Here is a 24993-nt window from a genome sequence, read left to right as displayed (position 1 = left end):
TTGAGCCCTAGAGAATCAATAAACAGAATTCTCTGTCTTACCCAGAAGGTCACCATGTCACCATTTTTTTAAACCTTTTTGAGAAAAAAAAAAGCCCATTTAATAAATGTTGCCTTAAGTCATCTTCATTGAGAAGTAAAAATTGTTACATAAACTTTATATAGGCAGGAGAGCCAATCAAAGGAATAGAGGGGCACCTGTTTTAAAAGAATCACACAGAGAAGAGTAGCATGTGAGACAAGTGTCCATTGGGACATTCATTTCTGGGCTGTAGCTTAACATTGCCAAAAACCATTTTTCCCCCTTGCAGATATGTCTTCTCCTACTGCTATGAAGAAGCCTGAAAAGCCATTGTTTAGCCCTACATCTCCACAGGACTCTTCACCCAGATTGAGCACTTTTCCTCAACATCACCATCCGGGAATCGCAGGAGTTGCACACAGTGGTGAGGAGTTTCCCAGAGAAATTTTTTCTTGCTTCTTTTTTCTGGCCCCAGTCCACAGCAATGGAGCATAAATTATCATTTCTATACCCCTGTTAATGAGTCCAAATCCCATATATTTTATTGAGGGAAAGAGAAGGATCATCAAGTAGGTGGTTGAGTTTGGAATATTTTTAAAGGCATGAATTCACATAAACAATATTTTTGGAAGGGAAATTTGCTATTCATTTATCAAGGTTTATCTGAGAATGAAACAATGTAAATTGGAAGATCCTGTGTTTAGAAACGAAAAAAAAATATTTCCTGCATTTTTTATTTCTGATAATGCTTCTTTTACCAACTAATTATTCTACTATTCTTCATAACTAATTATGATTAATTGGTAATGATTATTACCATTATTAAATCATTTATATAATGATTTAAGGTTTACAAATTAAAATAGAAAAACTCCAATATATTTACTTTGCAAAATCATCAATTTATTGACAATTACTTTAGCAAAACTGAGAAATAAATGAATACTTATCAATATGGCTATAAATAGATATAGATGGATGTATAAAGATAGATAGGTATAGATAGATAGATAAATAGATTGATATAGATAGATATGGTATACACACACATATATTTGTCTTCTTCATGGGATCCTAGGACTTGGACTTAGAAAAGACTTTAAAATTATTTTACAGATGAAGAAACTTAGGAGTATAGAGGAAATGGTTTTCCTTAGTGTATAAAATTAGAAAGTCACAGAGCTAGAAATCAATGCATATTATTTATAATCTCTTATCTTTAGATATGAATATAGTTATAAGATTGGGAGAAATTTTAATACTTGATTTTATACACACACAAATTCACACATACACATTCATAGACATAGATATAATCATTTTCTTTTGCTTCTGTAAATGTTTTGAATGGAAAATAGTTCCCTTTTTAAAAAAATACAGTTAGAATCAGATTTTTAGACTGTACTATAAAAGGCAATCCAAGTCCAAGGATAAGCAATAACTATTTTCCCAAGGACTAACCTAAGTTTGTAGAGTTTTATCATCAAGTTGATTACTGGTGATTTTTATTTCACTTGACACAATAACTTTCATGATTTCTCCACTAATCTATAAAGAGGGTTGTATTCTAAGTTGATAGATAAACTTCAGAACTATGAAATTACAGGTCCTTAGAAGTAGTGAAATTTATAATGGACTTTAAAATGTCAATATGCAACATTTAGTTTGTGATATGTGAAAATCTACTGGTTAATGTCAAGTTGTTTTCAACTTTATCCTAGGCTTAAAAAAAGAGAGAGAAATTACATTATCTAAAAATAAAGGAAATTATATTTAAGAGAAATATGTATCAGCCAGAGATTATTTATTATATGTATTTATATACACATCCATACACAGAGACAAAGATAGAGACAGAGAGAGATGCATGTACATACATACATGTAAACATGTGGCATGTATGTAGCATTGCAGGCAATGCTAACACAGATTTATACTAATTGATCAATGTTAACAAAATTAAACTTATAAATCAAAAGGAAAATACAGTTGCAAGGCACCTAGCTGGGGCATATTTAAGGTTGATCATTGTTGTGGCTTATATTCCAGAGTAACTTTCCTGAGAGTAGGTATTTTCAAAGATGAGAGATAAAGATAGATTTGTCCATGTATGCCTTATACTGATACTTACTTAATATTTACTACAAGTAATGTTAGCCAGTCATACAGAGCTTTAAGGTTTGCAAAGCACTTTACAAATATTATCTTATTTTATCCTCGCAGAAACTACAGGAGAGATAGGTGTTATTTTACAGTTGAGGAAAACAAGGCAAACAGAAGTTAAGGGACTTGACTAAGTTCAAGTGGCTTCATTAAGTTTCTAAAGCTGAATTTGAATTTAGCTCTTCTTGACTTCACATCTGCTTTTCTAGCTGTGGCACTACCTAGCTGCACCACCAATGGCATCTGTGACTTTCTTTATCTCAAGTCACCCTCTCTAGTAAAACTTCTAAACTTATTTGCATGTTAATAGACAGTATTTATGAAATGCTATGGCAGAAAAATCAACCCTTAGTTCTGGTCACCCCTCTGGAGAATAATCTCTGAGTTTAGCTGGTAATAAGGTGATAGACATGCACTATTATCACCAATATCTTACTAGAATCTCATACAGCTTGATGAGACCTTCTAGAGACTGTATAGAGATGTAGAAAATATAGGCATAGCTTCCCTCTACAATAAATGTTTTTCTAATAAGGCAAAAACAAATCTTTTCACTTTTTCTCTATATTGCTTTGTCATCTTCTTAAAAGAGCTTAAGTTCTATGTAAGAAAGCAATAATAGATATATTTACTTTTGAGTAGTTTTGAAAGAAATATTTTTATGTGGAGAAAGTTTGAGATCTTGTCTGAAAAATGACCTCAGATTAGGCCAACTTGAACACAGTTGAAGAAAACAAGGACAGTCTCTCACTGTACCTGCCCCCCTAAATCTGACCAGATGTCTGCCTATTGTTAACCACACAGGGGTGCTGTTAAGAGAATGTGGTTGCTTAATAAAAACACATCACCACAGTCAGAAAAACAATTCATGCCTTGTGTACCACTGTGATTAGCTTAGTGGTGTCTTTGTAATTTTGGACAAAATCAATGCAAGATATATTTATTTGTTATTATAAGTAAATACTTAAAGATATTGATTATCACTGACATTAGGAGTTGATATTCAACAATATTAATCATAAATTGCAATTCTCACACACACTATACTTTAAGGGTTATACCCATACTTTCCTTAAAACTCTAAAAATGTTGTATGAGACAGAAAAAAAGAAACCTGTATTTGGAATAGCAGAATCTGGGTGTATACTACTAAATAACTATGTAATGATTTTGAGTAAGCCATATTAGCTTTCTGGACTTTGGTTTCTTCTGTAAAATGGAGAGGTTAGCCCTGATTATTTTTAAGCTTCCTTCTACCTCAAAATCCCATTATTTCTTGTATTTGGTAGTAAGCTTTATTGTATTATATTTTATTAAGGATCTTGTCCTTAATTGATCAAACAGTATTGCAAGTATTGGAAGTGAGATTTGAAAACCAAGTTTCTTAACATTCTATCTTTTTCAATGTGTTTCTTCTGGCCTTTGCTCAATCCTTGTATCTAGATGGGGGGAAGGGAGGAAGTCTCATTTGTGGGGTTTTATTTTAAAAGCTATTCCTAAATCTGATTGAACTCAAAGAAGGAAACCTATTTATAATTGAGTTTATTCTGCATTTTCCTTCCTGAATATTCTTGTATGTTATAAAAAATTCTTCTTTTGGGGGAAACAAATGCTATATTTGAAAGGTGTATATTTAGAAAGTTTTTGTTAAGTCATGCTGTATGTCTTTTAGCTGAATAACATAGGAAGAATATATCTTCTGTTGCTAGGTAATTTGGCTCAGAATTGATGTACGATATTTTAAATTTAAAACAGCAACTTAGAAAAATGGTAAACAAAAAGAAGTCATTTAATGTATATGGAATGTGTATAAAATTATGTCAATATTTTGCTTATATTACTGTTATCCCTGTATCATAGAGATATTTATGGTATAGTAAGGTACTTCTATATTTTAATATATACATATATATATATATATATATATATAAATTTAAGTGGTAAGTCTCATATAATATCTGTGTTAAAATTTTACTGAAGTAATCCATATGAACATGCTATATTCATTTTAATTATAATCATAAATTATATGAATGTTTTCTGCTGCTAATAAGCATTATAAATTATATGTTAGGAAACTTAGGGCAAGTTAACATGGTTATGTAAGCTTTAGGCTTTCATTTCATATTGCCCGTGTTTAATGTTGCATTATCAATGAGATCCTTCATGTATTGGTCTCAGAGAGACTGTGGAAGGAAGCAAATAAAAAGAGTGTAGAGAAAATATGTAAAGGAGAGATCCCTTTTTGTTTTGAAAGAAATATTTTCATTTGGAGGAAGGTTTTCCCAGGCCCTGAGGTTGAACATTCATTAGCATTTACACAATGGTCAACTAATTATTCTTGACATTATTGCTTAGTAATTATTGGCTTCCCCTTTCCACATCCATAGGCAGGTACAGGATTACATAGTAAGGAAAAATTCACTACATTTACTTATAGTGAGATTTGTTTCCATTATGAATCTTAGTGAACATTTTGTGAGTCCTTTTTTTCCCCTTAAAATATTTTCAATTGATCAAAATTCATGAGACAAAGGCAACTATCTATGCTTCTGGAAAATCACTGCTTTGTTTAAAGAAACATTATGTCAAGCAATGGCATAACCCATAAGAAATGAAAAGTTTCTTTTGAATTTTTTTTTAATCTCTGGAAGCAGAATTATTAGTTTGGGGGGGTGAAGAGAAAGAACATAGAGACAGAAAGATAAAAACACTTGGACACACAGATAGAAACAGAGACAGAGAGACACAGAGAAAGAGAAAGAGATAGAGAAAAGACAGAGACCTACAGAAAAAAACACAGAGCCAGCAAGAAGAGGAAGAGGAAGAAGAGAAGGAAAAGGGAGAAGAGACAGATTGGCTGGGATCAGACAAAAAAAAAGAACTGAGTGGCAAATATTTTAAGATTATTTCTCTTGAATATCTTGAATATCATCACTCTAGAATCGACTTTATTTTTAAGAATAGGAACTACAAAGTCCAGAAAGCTAAAGCTTAACCAAATTTTAATTTTTTCTCCAGTCATCTCAACCAGAACGTCACCGTCACCATTGCCATTCCCAGCACAAGCTATCCTTCCTCCAGCCCCGACAAGCTACTTTTCTCATCCAACAATCAGATATCCTCCTCACCTGAATCCTCAGGATACTCTGAAGAATTATGTACCTTCTTATGACCCATCTAGTCCACAGACAAGCCAGGTAAAGAGGATGGGGGTGGGCCAGAGAAGTATCTTGAGAACACTATATTATAATGAACCAGATATTGTCATATTCCCTTGTCTATATTCTGTGATGCTTAATTAGGGTAACAGAATAATTATTGTCATAGCATTAACTTTTGAATTGTAAACTCAGAAAGGTTTCATCTTGAATTTGGTTGAGTGACAATAAGAGGATTTTTTTACAGGTGAAAATCTGATGTAAACTTGTTTAATTTCTCTTATTTTTGTTGATTGAAAAATTTAGGGGGCCATATTAGCAAAAAAAAAAAAAGCTTGAAGCAGTTCATAGTTTTGTACCTGATACATGACACAAAGGCAGGGAATAGTAAGGTATATGTTAAAATAAATATACAAAAAGAACAGAGTTACATTTATAGACAGGCTATTAGGAATTCGAATAAGCTTTCATGTTATAAACATTTATCATGTTTGAAGGATACTTAATTCTTCACACAGATATAACTGTACTTAATAATGGGTTACATAGTTACAAACTTATTCTTTTATAAACATTGTAACTTTAGGGATTTGCTCCAGATATAGTGGTTCAGATGCATTTCTACCTTATCAGATGCATATCTGCCTAAAACCACATATGTTTTTAGATGGCAAAGTCATAGGTTAGGGCTTTGATGTATGAAAGGTTTTTGTTTGTTTGTTTCCATGTTTTTTTTGTCTTTCTGCAATCAAATAAGCAAAAAATAATGCTGTGTGATCTCTTCTGTAGGACAGAGTTTCAGTCAAAGCTGTTTGTCAATAATGGTGATATTTCCAGTGTGAATGTAATATAATTTGTATGATATGGTCTGGTATCTGATTTTCCTATCATCCTTCAGGGTTTTTTTTGTCAACTCTACATGGCACTTTTCACCAAATTTGCTGAGATTTAGGAGCTTTTGTGTTAACTCTGTCATTAAAATGATAACAAAAGGTATTGTATAAGCTTTTAGATTTAAAAAAAAAATCCTTTAATTAAAAGGAAATCAATTTAACATAAACACAAGAGGTAAGGGATTTTTCATTTTCATCAAATTGATTTTCATCAATTTTTCATTTGCTAAAAGCTCAGAGAAAAAGTTTGACTGAAAGTTGTGTTGTGAATACCAACAAATGAATCTTCCTTTGGGCTATTTAAAACTCAGTGATTATTGGACCCTGTGGACTAGTTGCATAGTTTTTGAAATCTAAATTTGAAGATAAATTTTCAATTTCAGTTTTAGGTGAAAAAATTTCAAATGATACATTATTTTTTATTGGATGTAATATTGATGCTAATTAAGAAAAAGCGTGGGATTGTGGTATATCAGTTTAAGACTACAATTTGCTGTCAAAGCATGGATTTAAAAGTCTTTCAGTTCCACAGAGCATTTTGCTGAGACTCAGCTGGGAACAGTGCACACAGGGCCTGATTTTAATTTGTGTAAAATTTCCATGAATAACAAAGTCTAATTAAGACATCCATTAAAAGTCCTTAATGTTAATTCAGTGTGGAAAATCTTAGAGTTCCATTGGATTTTTTAAAAAAAAAACTGATGTCTTAATTAGGCACTATTAAGGGAAAAATTATGCAAATTAAAATCAGGCCCTTAGTGTTATGCATTTCTTTAATTATTCAGTGCTTGTTTTACTTACATTTCAATTTTTTTATATGTTAAGAGGGCAGATTAGGCGATAATCTGCCTATATTGTTCCCTGTTTTTCTTCCCATTTTCAAGGTAAAGATCTATCTAGCGTCTAAGAAGATGTGTCTTACCCTCTTGTCTCAGGTTTTTTTTTTTTTTTTTTTAATGCTTTCTCAGGGTTTTAGTACTGTATAATGAAACCAATGTACTGAGCAGGATAATCCTTTCAAAATGCTGTGTCAACTCTCTCCTGAGAGGAGTCAACTCTCTTTTTAGCAGCAACAATAAGAAGGTTCATCTATTAGCATCCTTAGAAGATAAAAGTTTTGTGGTATAACTTCATCCTTTTAAAGTAGCAGAAAACAACAGTATTTCTCATTCCTATGGACCCTAAAATATGGAATATCCATTGCCTGTCTTGGCATAGATTTATTTTTTTGTCACTTTTTGTAAACTTTAAATTAGGTAAATGTGTGTCACTGAACTTGGAACGTGATTCAGTTCCAGTGGGGAAAGCTTTGCATGCAGTATGGAGCAATGTACTGCCATAGTCTGTCGAAGGATTTCCTTGACATTATTGTCACTCTCCAGGTAGGTGTTATTGAACACAAGGGACTGGGTCTTTGATTACTGCATACAGAACAACTTTGTTCATAGAACCCCACACCAGGGATAAAAATAACAAACATATTTCTGAATTGTTATTATTTTTAAGGTGAAAATGTAAAGCAATTCACTGACATGTTCAATTGCTAGAAAAAGTTGGTCACATAATGGTAGGCTTTTAAACATGATTATTTTTGCTTTTTGGTTGGAAACATGAATTTAGGAAGCTATGAAGATCTATTAGGAATATTTCATCTAATTTTTTTCTGCTAAACCTTACAAACCTTACTTGGATTTGCAAAAGAAATCTCCTGATATTAGTCCAATTTTTCTTTAGAAATCATTTATTTAGCTAATGTTCCTAGAATAAGTGGAATCAAAAGAATGGTTACTGAGTTCCTCCCCAACATGCTTCAGTAATATATTAATTTAGATTGTTAAGATAAGCAACGGAGATGCCATGTACTCCCCACAGCAATTTTGAGATTAATTACATTACTACTGTACTGATTGTAGTGAGACAGTTTTGCTATTCAATGGAATATTTTAAGGAAAATTAGTTTAAAGGTATAGCTCTCCCATAGGTTTCCACAAGGGAATGAGATAGGCAAATTTCCTGATATAATGTTAAATACTCCAAATTATGTGTGATGAACAATCAGAATGTTTAAGTACCTTGTATTTTTGAGGGAAAAATGATACAAGTGAAGAGCCTAACTTAAGACTGACTTATGGCGAAAAGTCAAAATATTTGAACACTATTAGATTTGTCATCTTTTTTTTCAAAGACAAAATATCTATATGGAATTTATACACATAGTTAGGTCTACAAATAAAGATTGCCTCTTTCTTTTGATAAGTTTGGATTAGAAAAGTTAAGTGTTTGTAGAGAATAGAGTCCTATAAAATTGTTAGGGATTTAATGCAGTAGAGAATTCTATCTTGGGTAGGAACAAAAATAGCATTCTCTATCCAGAAAAACATGTTCTGGTATTATAGTGTATCAGTGTGTCCCTTAGGATTTTGCCTCCTAACACGGAAACTATTTTTGTACCCAGGGGCTAAAGCACACATAATGATATCTATTCTACCACAGCACAGGGGATTTACTTGGGTAATTCCCACAAATGTTAATGAATGTTTTGTGTAAATATCCACACACATCAATATAAGAACAACCCAAATAATATGTAGTTTAGTTGATTTTCTTCTCTTTTACTGCAACATTTTTTAGTTTTATTCTTTAAAGCTTTATTTGTGGATTATAGGCCAGACCCGTTTCGGTATTGTAGCATCATTTTTGTAGACTAGACCAGGCATTTTGATTTCTTTCACAAAAGTCTACTATGGAAGTCCGGCGCCTCTTTCTCTATTCTTGTATTAGGACATCCCAATAGTACTTCAAATGTGTTTTAGAGATTGTGTGTTATTTGTGGAGATGAATGTTTGTGATATGTGACAAAATGAGCATAAGGAAAATCTCAGAAATTGTGTTCTTTGGAGGGAGCGTTCACATCAATGAGATATTCCCATCACCACTTAGGTAATTAGCATCTGAATCTGAAAAGAACTTGTTGCAAATTTCATCCAGAAGATCAAATGCAAGCTCATTTTGATGAGCCCAGGCCTCAGAATAAGAGTTCTGGGTTCTAGTTCTAGCTCTGATGCTAACTTCCATTTTGTCTTTGGGCAAATCATTTAAGCTTCACTTGAGTTTTCTGCCTTGTTAAATGAGAATAATGATGTCTACCTGCCTCTCCAGGGTGCTGTAAAGATTAATTAATGTATATAAAGAGCTTTGAAGATGAAAACCTTCTCTTAAGTGCTACTGCTGCTTATTACTACTAACCACGTATTAGGTGCTTAACTCTTAACTTGAGCAAGGGGCCTCTATGGCTATTCCACACATTGAGCAGGGTCCATGAAGGAAGAGTGTGCTAAATGGACTTATAAATTAGACAGGCTGGATTATTTCATGCGGCGTGTTCTGTTTTTGTTTTGTAGCCCAACAGCAGTGGTCAAGTAGTAGGGAAAGTGCCCGGCCATTTCACTCCAGTTTTGGCACCCTCTCCCCATCACAGTGCAGTGCGACCTGTGACCCTGACCATGACAGATACTAAACCCATCACTACATCCACTGAAGGTGAGGCAGCTTCACCTACAGCAACCAGTAAGTATTTCTGTAGGAAATGAGAAATGTCCATCGAAGAAGGTTCAATTGGATTTCCGATCCAAGGTGGAAAACAAGGCAATTTTTCCAGTTACCTGATCAGATGGAGGTTTCTCATTTGTGGAACTAACAGGCTTGTGATTTGGCCATAATTGCTCTCCCTTACCAAATTTTAGGCAGTGCCTCACGTCATGTGAATCATCATTGTGATATCTTAACCAGTTTCGAATAGGGAGAAGCATATATCTTTGAGAAAGCATCTAGCAGGAAAAAAAATATATAGTAAAACATGCCTGTTGGTTCAAGGTGAACATTGAACTAGCACTGAGTATCATAACTCAGCCTAAAAGGTTTTTTTTTTCACCCCCAAGAAGTTAGATCATTGCTACTCAATAAGCTTTCCTAGAGAAATTAAGCCCCTTCACTAAAGCAGACTGAGTCCGTGCCACTCTAAGCAAAGTGCATGCTTATACAACAGCAGCATAGTTACTTTTAGGAAAAAAAAAAACCCAACCCACACCCAAAGTTGAGAAGAGGAAAATGAAATTTACATCCATTGTATTAGGTACACCATTGTATTAGGCTACCTGCACTTTCATTATCTGCCTTTTTGTTTTATTTTGTTTGCTTTTTAACCCTTTGATTGCCTATCATGGTATATCAAATGACATATTGTTTAGCGTGACTTTGGCTTTTGAAATGACAAAAAATATAGTTACTAAATTTATGTAACTCATAAATTTTATGACCACATGCTTGTCTTATTTTTCCATATGATTAACTCAGAAATAGTCAGCAAGTTCATTTTCTGCTGGTTCTACTCGGAATACTAATTCTGCAGTAATATGGAGTTTATAGTCAGTGTTGTAGGAATCAGAGAGGATTCTATCTTTCAAGCAAAAGTTACGAAGGTACTCCCCTCTAATTGCATATCTTCCTTAATTTCAAGGACTATCCTTTTTTTACCCCTAATCAGATAATCCCAATGCTGTGGTAATTTCTACATGAAAATGCAGAGAAATCATTATACTACTGGCCCTCACTTACTGGCCATGAGATAAAAGGACATCATTTGTTTGAAAAGGCATCATTTGTTCCTTTTCTGTAACTGATAATGGTGGAAGCTTTCTTTCTTTCTTTTTTTTTTTTTTTTTGTAGCAAGCAGTAGGATTCTAAAAGAGCACCTCAAACATACATATAATTTAAAATTTGTCAATCTGAACAATAGAATCCTAGAGTAGATAGTGAATAATATTGTGCTATATTTGGAAAGTCATTAATGTTGATTGACCTATTTGTTGCTACATGTTCTACATTAGTGAGTTCTTCCAGAAAGGTAAACAGTGAAGGGGTTCAAATAAGACTTGCATATAATTTCTTACATAGCCAAAGTTAGCTACAAAAATTATATTCATTAAAGCAACAGGACCTAATTTTTCAAATGTACATTTCTTTAATATCTATTCTATAGAATCTACATTCAGAACAAGACATATGAGATATACGTTCAAGGAAATCTTTAAAAGTTATGCATAATAGTAGTGATGGTATCAAGGATCTAATGCCTAATGCAGAAACTTTTGTCCCAAAGTAGTATATTCCATCATTCACAGTTATTTAACAGTTGTTAATAACAGTTGTTAAGTCTTGTTTATAGGCTATAACCAAATGAGATATAAATGGTTACTTTTGTTGTTCGTTTTCAGCTGTATTGATAATTAGTTTAGTTTACATTGTCCATGTGATCGCATGATCATGAGGTCATCTGAATGAGCCATTAAAATGGCAAAGAAAAAAATATTGAATTGACTATGATTGGTCCTATAAAAATGTCTGTATCTTTCTATTCCTTACCATTGAAAAGAAAAACTTATATGTGTTTTGGTTTCTTTAAACAAAACCTTTATAATTCTTTGCTTCCAAAATCCAATGCCTACCTAGAAATGAATTATTTTATTGATGATAACGTTAGCAAAGTTACTGGAAATAAGGTATTTATGAGGAGTTCTCTCTGAATATTAAGGAGAAGAATAAATACTATCCAAAAGTATATTGGTGGTATTTTTAGGATAGGAAATCCTCCTGTTGTTTAACTTGTTTTATCAGGAATTCATAATTCATGTGATGTGATTTGATTCTGACAGGGATAGATATCAGACCTCTAAATTCATAAATGTAGGTAACTCCTGAATGAGGAAGTTCCTTCTTCTGATGCAGGCTAGAATCTTGTCTATAAGTTAAATATTAATGAGTTACCTTGAAACAATGATCAGGGTGTCAAAACCAATATGTGATAGAGGAAAACTTTAAGACTAGTGCTCTATCCTCTAATCCATGGTATCTCTCTGATTCTGTTGATTCTATTAAATTTTAACTATAAATATTATATTTATAAATATACTATTTACAATAGTAAATACATATGTATTATAAAAATAGAATTTAGTCCCTAAATCAAGTGATTTTCAATTTTAAAAATGTAAATAACTATATTGAAAATAAATTATCTTTGATTAAAACCTTTTAACTATGAATCATTATATAACAATGATGATAATAAAAATATTTCCTTATTGTGTTAATTCTGACATAGAAAAATGTAATTGCTCAGTGCTAGGAATATTAAGATACATTCATACTTTTCACCCTGAGAGCCTAAAAAAACTTTAAGAAAAAGGGAAAATTAGCTGTGATATGTTCATTCTATACTATAAATATTTAGAGAGAAATATATTCAATAAAACTAACTCAGGTAAGACATTATTCTAAGTATAAATTTGGGAATTTTTTTCTTAGTAGTCAATATGTACATTGAATGTTTATGGGCCCTATCTTTAAAAAAAAGTGCCAAGAACTTTCCTTCCTGGAAAAGCTTCAAGAAATTGACTTTTGTCCTGAAAAGGATATGGAAAATAATTACATTAAAATTACTTAAAATCAAATTGCATTTAAAAACTTCAAATGATTTTTGTGTGATATATTGTATCGAGCTGTTTCATGCAATCTGGCACAATAAAAGTTAATTCCCTTCTTCATGTATGTAATTATAACAATCAGATTCCCTTTTCCTTTAAAGAAAAGCTTCTCATGCCATGTCTTCAAGTACATCATGCTTAAATCCCATTACTAAAAGCTTTCATTTTTTCCTGAGAGATGCATAGTCATTTTTACATGTATTAGTACCACAGAACACCATTGGTGATCCTATCATTAGCTAAGTAATTGCAGGTAAAACATTTTTAGATAGGACAATGAATCATCTATTGAGGAGTATGCCCAAATGAAGAAGTGAGTGTGGTATGCTCACAACAAACAATAGAGTTTGGCTTCCTACAATAGATTTTTTTTTTAATGGATAGTTGATTTGAATCATCATTTCTCTTCTACTGGTTGTTAAAGCAAAGTCAAACTAAGTAAGAGAAACATAGAGGCACCTTTTTTTTTTTTTTTTAAATTACAAATCCCACTTGTCTGGGTTTCTTATACATGGACAGGGTGTTCTTTCTGATAGTTCACGATTTTTATCTTTGTTTTTGTTCTTCCTTAATCAGCCTACACAGCCTCAGGCACATCTCAAGCCAATCGATATGTGGGACTAAGCCCAAGAGACCCATCCTTCCTACACCAGCAACAGGTGGGCAAGTTTCACATAGGTGTAATGATATAGCCAAGCTTTTGCAACAATACCTTTTTACATGCTGCCACTCAAATCTGGGATTAGAATGGGATTCTGCTGCATTTAGTACTTTTCATGGGAAGACTAAGACAAAAAAAATTCTTTCATATTCCAAAATGCTTTCTCTCTTTTTTTTTTTTTGTTTCATATTTCTAAACAAAATTCTTTAAACTGGCACATGATCTGTTTCCATGTTTGGAGTATATATTGTAAGATCAATAATTCATAGTGGTTCGTTCAGGTTAAGTAAATTGTCTTGATCAAATTCGTATTTGCTTAAAGCATTCAGAAAACAAACATGTTAAAAATTATTTCAAAGACAATTAGAGCATAAGCAATACAAATTTCAAGTTATTCATATTTTCAAGATGTTAAGGTCTTCATTTTTAAACTTTATTTGCAAAAGATGAGCTATGAAACCAAAGTTTCAGTATAGCATATCTTCATTCCTATTTTAATAAGTTTAAATTGGTTTTCTGATTTGAGACGTGATAAAAACACGTTTTTCCCTCCCCCTGTTCGGTTTTTTTTACATCATTTATGTTTCAAGTAGCATTTTAAATTTCGCATCTCATTAATGCTGTAAATTTAATGCAAATGAAGTGTTTACCCAAACTGTGAAAATATACAGCCAGGATTAATGGTGGCTTATAAACAAATTAGCCACAGTCAAAAGCATGGACCATATAAATACAGAAATCACACTTTGCCTAGTTACAATGTAACAGAAATAAAAATCAAACAAGTTAGAACTTAACTATATGATGTTTGTGTTTGTTGCTCTCAAATGTTGATAGCAGAACAGTTTGACATTGATAGCATTTGATATATTATTAGGGGAAAAGTGGAATATTTCAGAATGTCTCTGAAAGATAAATGCTTTTAACTTTCTTAAACACATACATCTCTCTGTGTGTAAATGTGTATATATACACACAAACACACACACATAAGCACACAAATGATTTGGTGCTCATGTCAACTATATTTTCGACTAGGCCTTCATTGTCTATATACTTGTTCTGACCTAGTTAAACTGTGTTACATATGGAATTCTCTAGTCCTGTACAGTTGAAGGCCAAGGTGGCAGACTATATATTAAAGGTCACCACATGCAGAGTTCAGAGAAAATAATAAAGATGAGAGTTTATTCAAGATATTTGACGTTTTGCCAGTTTGAAAGAAAAAAAAAACAGTGAGAACTAAATGAAAACATCTGTACACAGTTATGAAAATACCAAATAATAATTAGTGGTTTTGCCAGCCATTGGCTTTTCAGCATAATTCTCTGGTATGTTGCTTTTTTTCACCTCTAAAATTGCTGTAATATGAAATGTGTTATAATTACTATAATATGGTTCTATTTGACAAATGTATGTGTTCATTGTATTTTTAAACATATGCAGGGTTTATAGATTTAAAAACTTGTTCTTTTCAAAATCACTTCACATATTTTCAGAAATACTTTTGTCATGGGATTTGCATTCTTTATTTGCAGTTAATTTTTGGAATTCATAATAGAGTGCCTCCACAGTTTCAACTTTTGCTCCCTAGCACATTTAGAACTTTGTTGTACTAATTCCATGTATTTAGAATTATAAGTTATTCACATGCCAACCTAATTTCCTCAGTTTCCTTGTTGGCTGTGTTTACTACCTTTGATTCACATTGGAGCTTGACATGATTGTGATCTGATAACCAGCCCTCAGTTAATTTGCAAGATATTCTTTTTTCTCATGTCTTCAGGATAAATTAGAAGAATTTAGGCATTATTTATTAGAGTATCACCAAGCTCACCATTTTACTGTGAAATATTTAGCTATTAATTATTGATCTTCAAAACATTTTCATCACAGACTACTCACATTGAATGAACATATTAAAATTAAGGATTTACAATATGGATAACATCTAGTTTAGTTAAATATTATTGGTTTCCCTCATATGATGGTGGACATAGTGCTTTAAAGGGAGACTATGTGAGTTTCATATCTATAATGTATTCAATTTAATTTAAAATAGCATAAAGATTATTTTATGTCCATGTAATAGGAAAAAATTTGGTACCATTGCAAGCATCTCAGAAACTGAATTCATGAAAATTCATAAGCATGTAGAAAATGAGCTTCTTTATATTATTTATAAGTGTATGTTTTAAAAAGGCTCTAACTAATTAGGCCTTATTTTTAATCTTATAACTTTTAAAAGTATCTTAGAGATGAACTTGCAATATTTATTATTTAATGTGGGAAAAAAGAAATACCTTAAATGATTTAATAGAATAAAGGTTATTTTTCCTACAGCAGAAATGAGATTGATTTACTATGTTCTTTCATTACTTTACAAAGATTTAAAAAAAAACACTCTTCTAACAGCAGGTTCTAAATGCATTTGGTTTAAAGCACATCATGATGAATGAAAAGGAAAATCAAGGGGTACATGAAATAAAGGCAATCAATCATTTTATATTAGCTGGGAAAAATTCAAAATTAGAGAGCCAGTGGTTTTAGTCTCAGAGAGGTCTTTTAAACATTCACCATACCCTTTAATATACATTGACCCCTTAAGAATAAATATTGTCACAGGTACATTCTTTACTTCATTGCAGGGGGCTTGATGAAGATTTATCCTTTAAGGTTATGGAAAGTATTGATGCATATTATTGAGTGCTCTATTTTTACCTAAAAATATATAATGTAGCCTACATAAATTATGGTTAACAATAAATTTAAGTTGGTTGGATAATTGTGACTCTCTTATAAATAATCTTTACAGATAATTATAGTTAGGCAGAGCTATATCAATTTCTAACACCCAGAATATCTGGGATTCTCAAATTGAGATGGGAAAGACTACATCTAGCACTAAATGCAAGCATATATCAACAGTAAGAATAATGTACTTACATTTTCATAATTAAATAGTTTAAAAATATGCACTTAAAGATGTTAGCTTTTTACCTTGATAGGCACACATATATTAATTACCAGTGAAAACTCTGAAAACTCTCTTACAGTGGTCATTGCCAATTGAAATTTTTAGCTAATGACCTTGAAATGCCAGGTGTTTACAAGCTAGAAAAAAAAATCACCAATATCATTATAAATATGTAATTTGATTTCAGGCTAAAGAAAAAGTCACATAATTAGTAAGAATGCTTACAAAGGTGCACATGTATGTAAATATGTTAGCAATTTGCTGTTAAAAGTGATCTGTTCCAATTAAATGTAAAAGATAGCTCATGGCAAGTTGATTAGAACTCTTCTATAAAGTTTTTCTTCATCTTTTAACAAGTATTTGAGTGTTGTTAAGTATTGTAACTAGTCTGTCTCTAGGGTCATTGCTTAATTTAATGTGTTTTCTATTAAGCCTTGGTTTAAATCAAATCTTTCAATGAGAATTTCAATTGGAACTGTTTTCTTCTTAACTTTCCTTTTGGAAGATGGTGTGGTGGCTTGAAGAACTAATGGATACTGCTTTTGCAAACTGAACTCTTTTAGTCTCTGCTAAGAAATGTCTTTTTATGGTTTGGGAGTTTTCTGGAAGAGTGGAAGATCTACTATCTCTGACTTCAAATCAATTTGGCAACGCGCTCCTTTTCCTCTCTTCCCTAAATAGTTTGTGAGCACATTCTGTTAATTTTAGCATGGAGAAATATTACTCTCCCAATAATGATTCCCTAAGTAAAGGGGAATGAAATAGCAAAAGATGGTATATTCAAAATAAAGTAATCATCTTAGAGTACAATTCAACTAGAATAGTGTTAATGGATAATTTGAGAGAAGTCACATAAATGAATGTGATCATTTATGAAACCGGTCTACTTCTTAATGAATCTGCTAAATGTAGGCCTTGACTTTTTTAGTGACATTATAAAAATCCATCTAGCAAATTTGGTTATCTACATTAATTTTTAAGTCTCAAATCATAATTTAATTATAAATTCTTAACATTAGTCTTCCCCAATCTTGGGGTGGGGGAAACACAAATATATCTTATATTATTGTAAGTTAGGATTAAAGACACTGAAGTGAAGAAGCTTCTTATTAAAAATAAAAAATCACTTCTCCAAAATATCAGAGAACATTTATTTAATTTTCAATATAGCTTTGAGCTTTGGGATAGAATATATGTGAAGTCACTTTTGACTTCCATGAAATGAAAAAAATAAAACAAAGTAAACTTTAGTATGAAAACATATTAGTTTTCTCAGATACTCTTCTCATAACTGTGTGTGCTATCTAATATTATAATTAATGGCTGAGGGGCTATTGCTCATTTAAGATCCTTGCATTTCTTATCATAATTGCATGGATTTCACTAGTGCTTGGGTTTGGGCATGATACATTTGATGCATGATGATTAGGTGCTATGATCTCTTTCACTGGGCTAACTTACAAAGAAATTGTTGCAAAACCATCAGATATATTCTTGAAATAAACCAAAAATAAAAGTTCTTTTCATTGAAGTTGCAATTTCCTATCCACAAAATGTATCCTTTTTCAGAAACAGGATAAATAGGAAGTTGATTTTTTTTAGATGCATCACTTACTTGTTAAACTCTTAGTGGAAATCCCCTAATGCCATTTATTGTGGAAAATGTAAACACAAATGACCACTCTAAATTGGGAGGGAGCAGGGAAGAGCTTGGAGTTTTAAAACTACTTGAATAGGTAGTATTATTACTTGAGGCAAGAGAATGAAAAAAAAAAAAAAGAAAAAGGATCCAAGTAGACTCTTAAACAGAACTTTTTCAGTAAAGTCAGGAAATAAGCTATCAACACTTGGTCTGTTCTTATTGTGTGTGTTATCATAATTGACAACTTGACGTAAAACCATCTCACATGACCACTAGGGAGGTATGCAAATGGATAAGAGGTCACTTTTCACATACACTTGCTGGAAAGGAAACACATTTAAAGGAAGTTCCAGTCAAAATAATGCCCTATGAATATGTTTAATATGGACTTTTCTTAAATTAGAAAAAAAAATCATGTCATTGCCTGCCTTTTATCATCCATTCATTTTCACATCTTTCTTTTGGGCTATAAGAGAATTATATAGAGCAGTGGACTCAACAGAGTCCATTCATTTCAGTTCAAAAGGAACTTGTGTAAAGAACCTAATTGTATAAAGAGGTGAGATACCAGAGATAGAAAGACAAAAATGAAAGCAGCTCCTTTTTTTTTTTTTTTTTTTGGTTTTAAGTAAAACTAGAGCTGTATTTACTTCTCATATTTTAAAAATATTATTGTTTTAGCTTGCTAATACCAAATCAACAAATGCTATGGCAATATGTATGTATGTATATATATATATATAATATATATATATATATAGATATATAGATATAATCTGCACATCAGAGAGTTTTATTTTCTAATGACCCAAGTTAAAAACTACAGGAGGATAAAGACATTTGCAAATATGTGTGTATGGATATACATATACATATACATATACAAATTACACATATAATTACACATACACATGATTTCACAATTCACAGAGTAAATAAGAACAGACTGAATGGGGAAGAAAATTACTTTCCTGAGAGATCTCTGTTCTTTTTAGTTTCAACTCTGTGGCAGAATCTTTCTTGATCTTTGAACTCAGGTCTCAGTTTTCTTAACAGGAGGTCTCCAGAAAACCAAAATATAATCCCTTGAATTAAGAATGTCAATCTCAATTTTTTGAATAGCCTTAAATTTTTTTTCCACTTTTATGCCACTCCTTTTTTTATGATCTGTCAGTAACATTTGTTGAGGCTGTGTGATTATACAGGCTCATTTAACACGATCCTTTTGACATGGTTCAATATAGCTTGAGTGCTTTATGGGAGGGGAATTCTGAAATGACTCTAAAGGTGTTCTGGAAGTCTTTCAGATGTTGTAATCTTGTGCTACAGAAACTAGACTGAACTAGGAATCCCAGTTCTAATTCTGACTTTGCCTCTCACTTGCTATTTGACCATAAACAATCCACTTCCCTTTTCTGTACCTCAGTTTCTACATCTAAAATGAAAGGATTAGATTAGATGAACCCCAAGATCCCTTCTACTCTGTCAGTGGTTCAATGAAACCTCAGTACGCCTTTCTTTTTCCCTTCTGAGAAGACTGTGCTTTCTTTAGAACCCTATTCAAATTACCCCAATCTACTTTCAGGAACCATTTAAATTTATCTAGGACATTAAAGATATAATTCATTCAAATTTCTGCTCTTTTGAAGGATTTAGTTAAAACTCTTAGATAAAGATTCTTTTTGCAAAGTCAAAAGTTGAGGATATTTGGAATGCCTAAAGGAAGTTAGATACTCCCTCTCTGCTCCTACCCCCACCAGAATCACAGAACCCTAAAGTTGAAAGTAATTTAAATTATCTAGTCTACTCTATAACAGGGGTCTTTCAGTTTTAGGTTGGAGCTTCTAATGATCTCCTAAAGTAACCCATTCTACTGTGATGTAGCTGTGTAAGGAAGCTTTCCTTAAATAGAACTGAAATTTGCTTTTATATATCTCCCTATTATTCATAGTGATGCTCTCTGAAGGTAAGCAGACTAAGTTTTAACTATTTTTCCTTTTGATGATCCTTCAGATAATGAAAGATAGATAACTTCTTCACACCTTAGCCTGCTTTTCAGGTTAAACATTCCAAGTTCCTTCAACAAACCATCTTATAAAATGCTCTCAAGGTCCTTTTCCAACTTGGTTATTATCCCCTAAAAACATGAAAATTTACCAAAAGCTTTCTTAAAATATGGGGGGGTCATAAGTAAATATTTGCACTCCAGATTTGCTCTGGACAGGACACAACATAGAGGAATAATCATCTTCCTCTTCCCGGACACTGTGACTCTCTAAATGCAGCCCTATGACAATATGTACTTTTTGGCTACTGTGTGGGCCACTTCAAGCTATTCCTCAAAGAAGGGTAATATTTGTAGAATATGTCATTTATGAATTTGACCAACAATCATTAACTGTCTATGAATGAATAGATTTTTCTTGGATTGACAGTTCTACTTTATTGACTCAAGTTTTTAAATGAGAGTTTCACTAGAGGATTTTAGTATGTTTGATCCTGCCAATTTGCAAAAGAATAGTAATAATGAATCACACTTATAAGGACCTTTAATGCTTACAAAACATTTTCTTTACAACAATCCTATGAAGAAGGTAATTCATTTATTGTCACCCCCCATCTATAAATGTGGAAACTAAGGCTCACATTCATAAAGCAACTTTCTTATAGTAATGTGTCTAGAGCTAGTAATTAAACTCAAGTAAATAAACTCAAAATTCAGTGTTCTACTTAATGTACTACATTAAGCTTTTTCAATGTAAAAGAATCTAGTGTGCTTGTGTTTACTTCTTTGATTCCAGGGCCATTGTTTAGCACCGTTTGTCTTGTACCAGAAGAGCCCTTATAAATACAAAGATACCGTGGGTTAACTATTGAGAAGTATTGCTGCAGGTTGTGATAGCTATTTCCAGAACAATCGGACACATCCATATAGACACCCATAGAAATTGAAACTTAATTGTAGGTACATAAACAGGCTAACTCTCCCTTCATTTTCCCCAAACTTTTTCTGTCATAGAGACTCCATCCTTGTTCTTTGACCCAGTTTTATGTGACCATGTGAGAATATCTTTTGTAGAGATTCAAATATTCTCGAATGCTTAGTTGGGTCAATTTAGATGTAAATATTTCAATATTTTTTCTTTTTATGCCAGGTCTTTAATTTTGGGAATCTTTATCAAATTGGAGGGATGAATTTTGTGCTATTTTCTGTATTTCTGGACAAAATTATATTTCAATAATTGCTTTAATTTTCCTATAGAACGTAGCTAAATGTTAAAGCATCCCCCAAATGAAGTAATTAAAATGTTGTGTGTGCATTTTTGTGTGTGCATAGATGTTTTCATAAGAATTCCTATGAATTAGAACTCATGTCACAGAAGGAATTCACTAAATTTCATAAGTTAAATTCTCAAATTGTCCTGAAATTTTATACTTTTAATTTGTTCATACTTGTAAAAACATAATTGCCAGCTTTTATGAGAGGGAAAAAGGTAACATATTTGGGGTAAAAATTAAAATTATTTACTTTTTCCTTAAAATTTGTGTCTAAAATGTTTCAGGAAAAATGCCTTTTAAAATTCTATTTAAATTCTATTATGTTTAACTTTCTGATAGACTAATTTTTTAAAAAATGGAATAGAATAGTACTAAGATCTTCCCCCATTACCATACATAACCAGTGGAGATTAGTTATTAAGCCTAGGAGAAAATAAATGTTATACGCTCATTATGATTTTGGTAATGCCACACATATTTAATGGATACTATTCTTTAAAGGAATATAAAGCTCATGCTCAAAAGACCCTAGTTGCTGAAACATCCATGACTGTCAAGGATTATTTTGGTTAACAAAATCCTGGATACTCTGATAAGAGAACTAATTATTGACATGACAAACTTTTATGGAATTATATTTCCTGTCATATCAGTTATCAGTTATTTTCCCTGCTTTTTGTTCCTTCAGAATCTATAAAAAACATTTATTATTATTAAATTCAAACCCCTTAATGACATTTCCCATTCCATTAACCAAGCTAGATTAGATTATAAGAATCTGAGTTAGGAGGAATTGTAGAGACCATCAAATCTAAACTATACCTGAATAAGATTCCAACATTGGTTCTCAACCTTGTTTACTTAAAGACCTCCAGTAAGGAAGGGCCCCACTACTTTCCCAAAACTTCCCATTTTACTTTTAGAAACATGGAAATTCTAGAAAAAATCTTCTCTAATTTAATCCATTGTTACTCTTAATTGTATCCTCTGGGGCTGACAAGAGCAGTTTCATAATACTATCTTTCTTTTCCTTGAAGACAGCTATTATTGTCCTACCAATGCCCTATCCCTTGAGTCTTCTTTTGAATAAACAACCTTCAAGTTCCTTCTCTATCCCTATGTGGTATGATCTTGAAGGGGGAGGGGAACTGTTCCCTTTAAGATTATTACTCTGAAATTGTGTCTCCTTTGATCAGGATCTCCCAGGCTCCAAGGACAGAACTCAAACCTTTCTGGTTAAGAGAATCAACTCCCGTAGAAATTCTAAATTCTCATTCAATTGAGAAATCCTGATCTGATCTGCCCCAGCCCCAACCTGGTCTGACCAGCTCTGGCTGTCCCAATTTCCCCACCTGGTCTGATCTGCTCAGGCTGTCCCAGTCCCCACCAAGATACTCAATATAATAGCTTTCTTCAACTAAGGTCTTTGCAGATAGACCTAAGATAGCTCACTCTGCTGCCAGGACCATTCTGTCCACTGAGAAAGCATTCTCAGTGACAAAACTCTATTTTCCATTAGAAACTGATTTCTATCCAACAATAAACTTTCATTTTGCAACTAATAATTCAGGAATGAGTGAATTTTTTCACTCTAAACCTTCAACTGATTTAAAGGGGATTCTTAACTACTCTTTTATTGCTACTAACCTCTTGACCACCAGGAATTGAGATCACTCAAATGGTATCAATCTTGAATCTCAAGATCTCTTTATCAATTTCCTTTATAAAATCTTTTGTCCAGAGCTGAAGAGAAAATTTCAGATGTTGTTTGATCCAATCAAAGTACAGCATTATCTCCTTTATCATTCTGGAAACTCTTATTCTCTTAAATATTCTGGTGATTTCAGTGCTTTATCTTTTTTTCTTTTCTTTGTCTTTCCATCAAATCATATTAACGTCTTCTACTAATTTTACTTGAGATCCTCAATCTTTTTTTTTTAAACTGCTGTTTAACCCCATCCCCATTTTATCTTTGGGAAGTATATTATAATCAAGTATAAGATCAAAGGATAAGCTCAAAGTTTAAAAGAATTTTAGAGGCTATCCAGTTCAACTCTCCTTTTTTTCTGGATGAGAAAATTGAGGCCCAGAGAAATGATATGATTTGCTCAACATCATTCAAAATCTAAGTAGCAAAACCAAAATCCAAACCCAGGTCTTGCTACTCTAAGTCCATATATTTTACATTATTAAATTTCAGCTTGTTAGATTTGGTACAAAATTCTAAACTACTAAGATCTTTTTTGGAGTCTTAATTATCTAATACATTGACTATTCCTTCTAGCTAGTGTCATTCAATTCAATTCAATGCAATGCAATTCAATGCAAACATTTATGAAGTACCTACCATGTACAGAGTTATATGCTAAGTGCTTAGAAAACAAAGACATAAATAAAGTGGCCCTTATAGTAGATAAACATGTCTCCTTTACCTTCAGCATTGATAAACAGTACTGGACAAAACAAAGATACTTGATACACTCCACTAGATATCTCCTTCCATAATGAAATCCCATCATTACTTGTTGGACTTAGTCATTCATCTTCTTCTATATTCTCTTGATTTTCTAGCCTTCTTCATAAGAATCTGTATCTGTCTTCTTCATAAGAATGGAGAGATTTTAAACAAATACTTTCTTAAAAATCTAGGTTAAATGATATCTTTAATATTCCTCTGATATAGTACCCCAGTAACATTATAGATATATGTGTGTGTGTGTGTGTGTGTGTGTGTGTGTGTGTGTGTGTGTATATATATATATATATATATATATATATATATATATATATATATATATATGAAGTGAGGTTAGTCTGGCATGATCTGATCTTTATGAAACTATGCTGATTCTCTGAAATAATTTCTTCCATAACTATTCACTAATTACCCTTTTAATAACACTTTTAAGATTTTTTCCTAGAAATTGAAGTTTACTTTTTGACAGTTTTAGATTCTTCTTTCTTCCCTTTTATGAAAATCAAGACATTACTTTTTTTTTCTAGTTATGGAATCTCTTCCAAAGATCAGCAGTAATGATTCAATAATCATATCTACCCTATCTACCAGGTTTTGTTTTTTGTTTTTTGTTTGTTTGTTTGTTTTTTAGCACTCTTAGGTTTGTGTGTTTGTGACCCATTAGGTATTTTAGCTCTTTTCTAGTTATTCTATTCAACAAAAAATTTATGATGTAGTCTTCTCTTTACCATTCACCTTGGTCAAAGAATAGTACTATCTTTTTCTTAATCCACTTTTAATTCAGTACAGTTAAATAAACCCCTTTTGGTGTTCTTATCATTCCTTGTCAGCCTCAGTTCATTCTGAGCTTTAGAAATCTAAGTTGGTCTGTGCATTTCATTGGTCTTTTCAGCTATCTCTCCCTATTTCTCCATATTGGAATTGTTTCTTTTTGTGCCTTTAGAATTTAATTCTTAAAAGCTTACCATTCCTCCTATCGTCTCATTCTATGTGAATTTTTAGCAATGGAGTCCTACCTATCTTTTCTCTAGACCCTTTGAAATCTGCTTTTCAGAACATCCAAACTATGGCTAGTTTTTTTCCTCCCTTATCACAAATGTTGAGATAGAACTTATCCACAAAGATTACCTTCATTTCTACTTTTACAACTACTTTCTCTTGGGAAGAAGTAATTTCAT

The 24993-nt window shown here is 32.1% G+C and overlaps 1 protein-coding gene across 16 annotated transcripts in view; it reads left to right on the top strand.

Moving 5' to 3' along the window:
* NFIB (nuclear factor I B) overlaps positions 1–24993 on the top strand; it is a 270801-nt gene that overhangs the window by 218629 nt on the left and 27179 nt on the right. For 5 of the 16 annotated variants that reach the window (XM_074282906.1, XM_074282914.1, XM_074282916.1 and 2 more), the window contains exons 7-10: positions 311–445; positions 5206–5384; positions 9640–9805; positions 13357–13439. In XM_074282906.1, coding sequence (XP_074139007.1) covers positions 311–445; positions 5206–5384; positions 9640–9805; positions 13357–13439 — 563 coding nt within the window. The remainder of the gene's footprint in view (positions 1–310; positions 446–5205; positions 5385–9639; positions 9806–13356; positions 13440–24993) is intronic. The other 11 variants (XM_074282907.1, XM_074282915.1, XM_074282917.1 and 8 more) reach the window with 4 other exon arrangements.

This window comes from Sminthopsis crassicaudata, chromosome 1, assembly GCF_048593235.1.
Source record: "Sminthopsis crassicaudata isolate SCR6 chromosome 1, ASM4859323v1, whole genome shotgun sequence".
Classification (NCBI taxonomy): Eukaryota; Metazoa; Chordata; class Mammalia; order Dasyuromorphia; family Dasyuridae; genus Sminthopsis; species Sminthopsis crassicaudata.
Note: the sequence above shows the minus strand (reverse complement) of the source record. Positions and strands in the feature narration are given on the sequence as shown.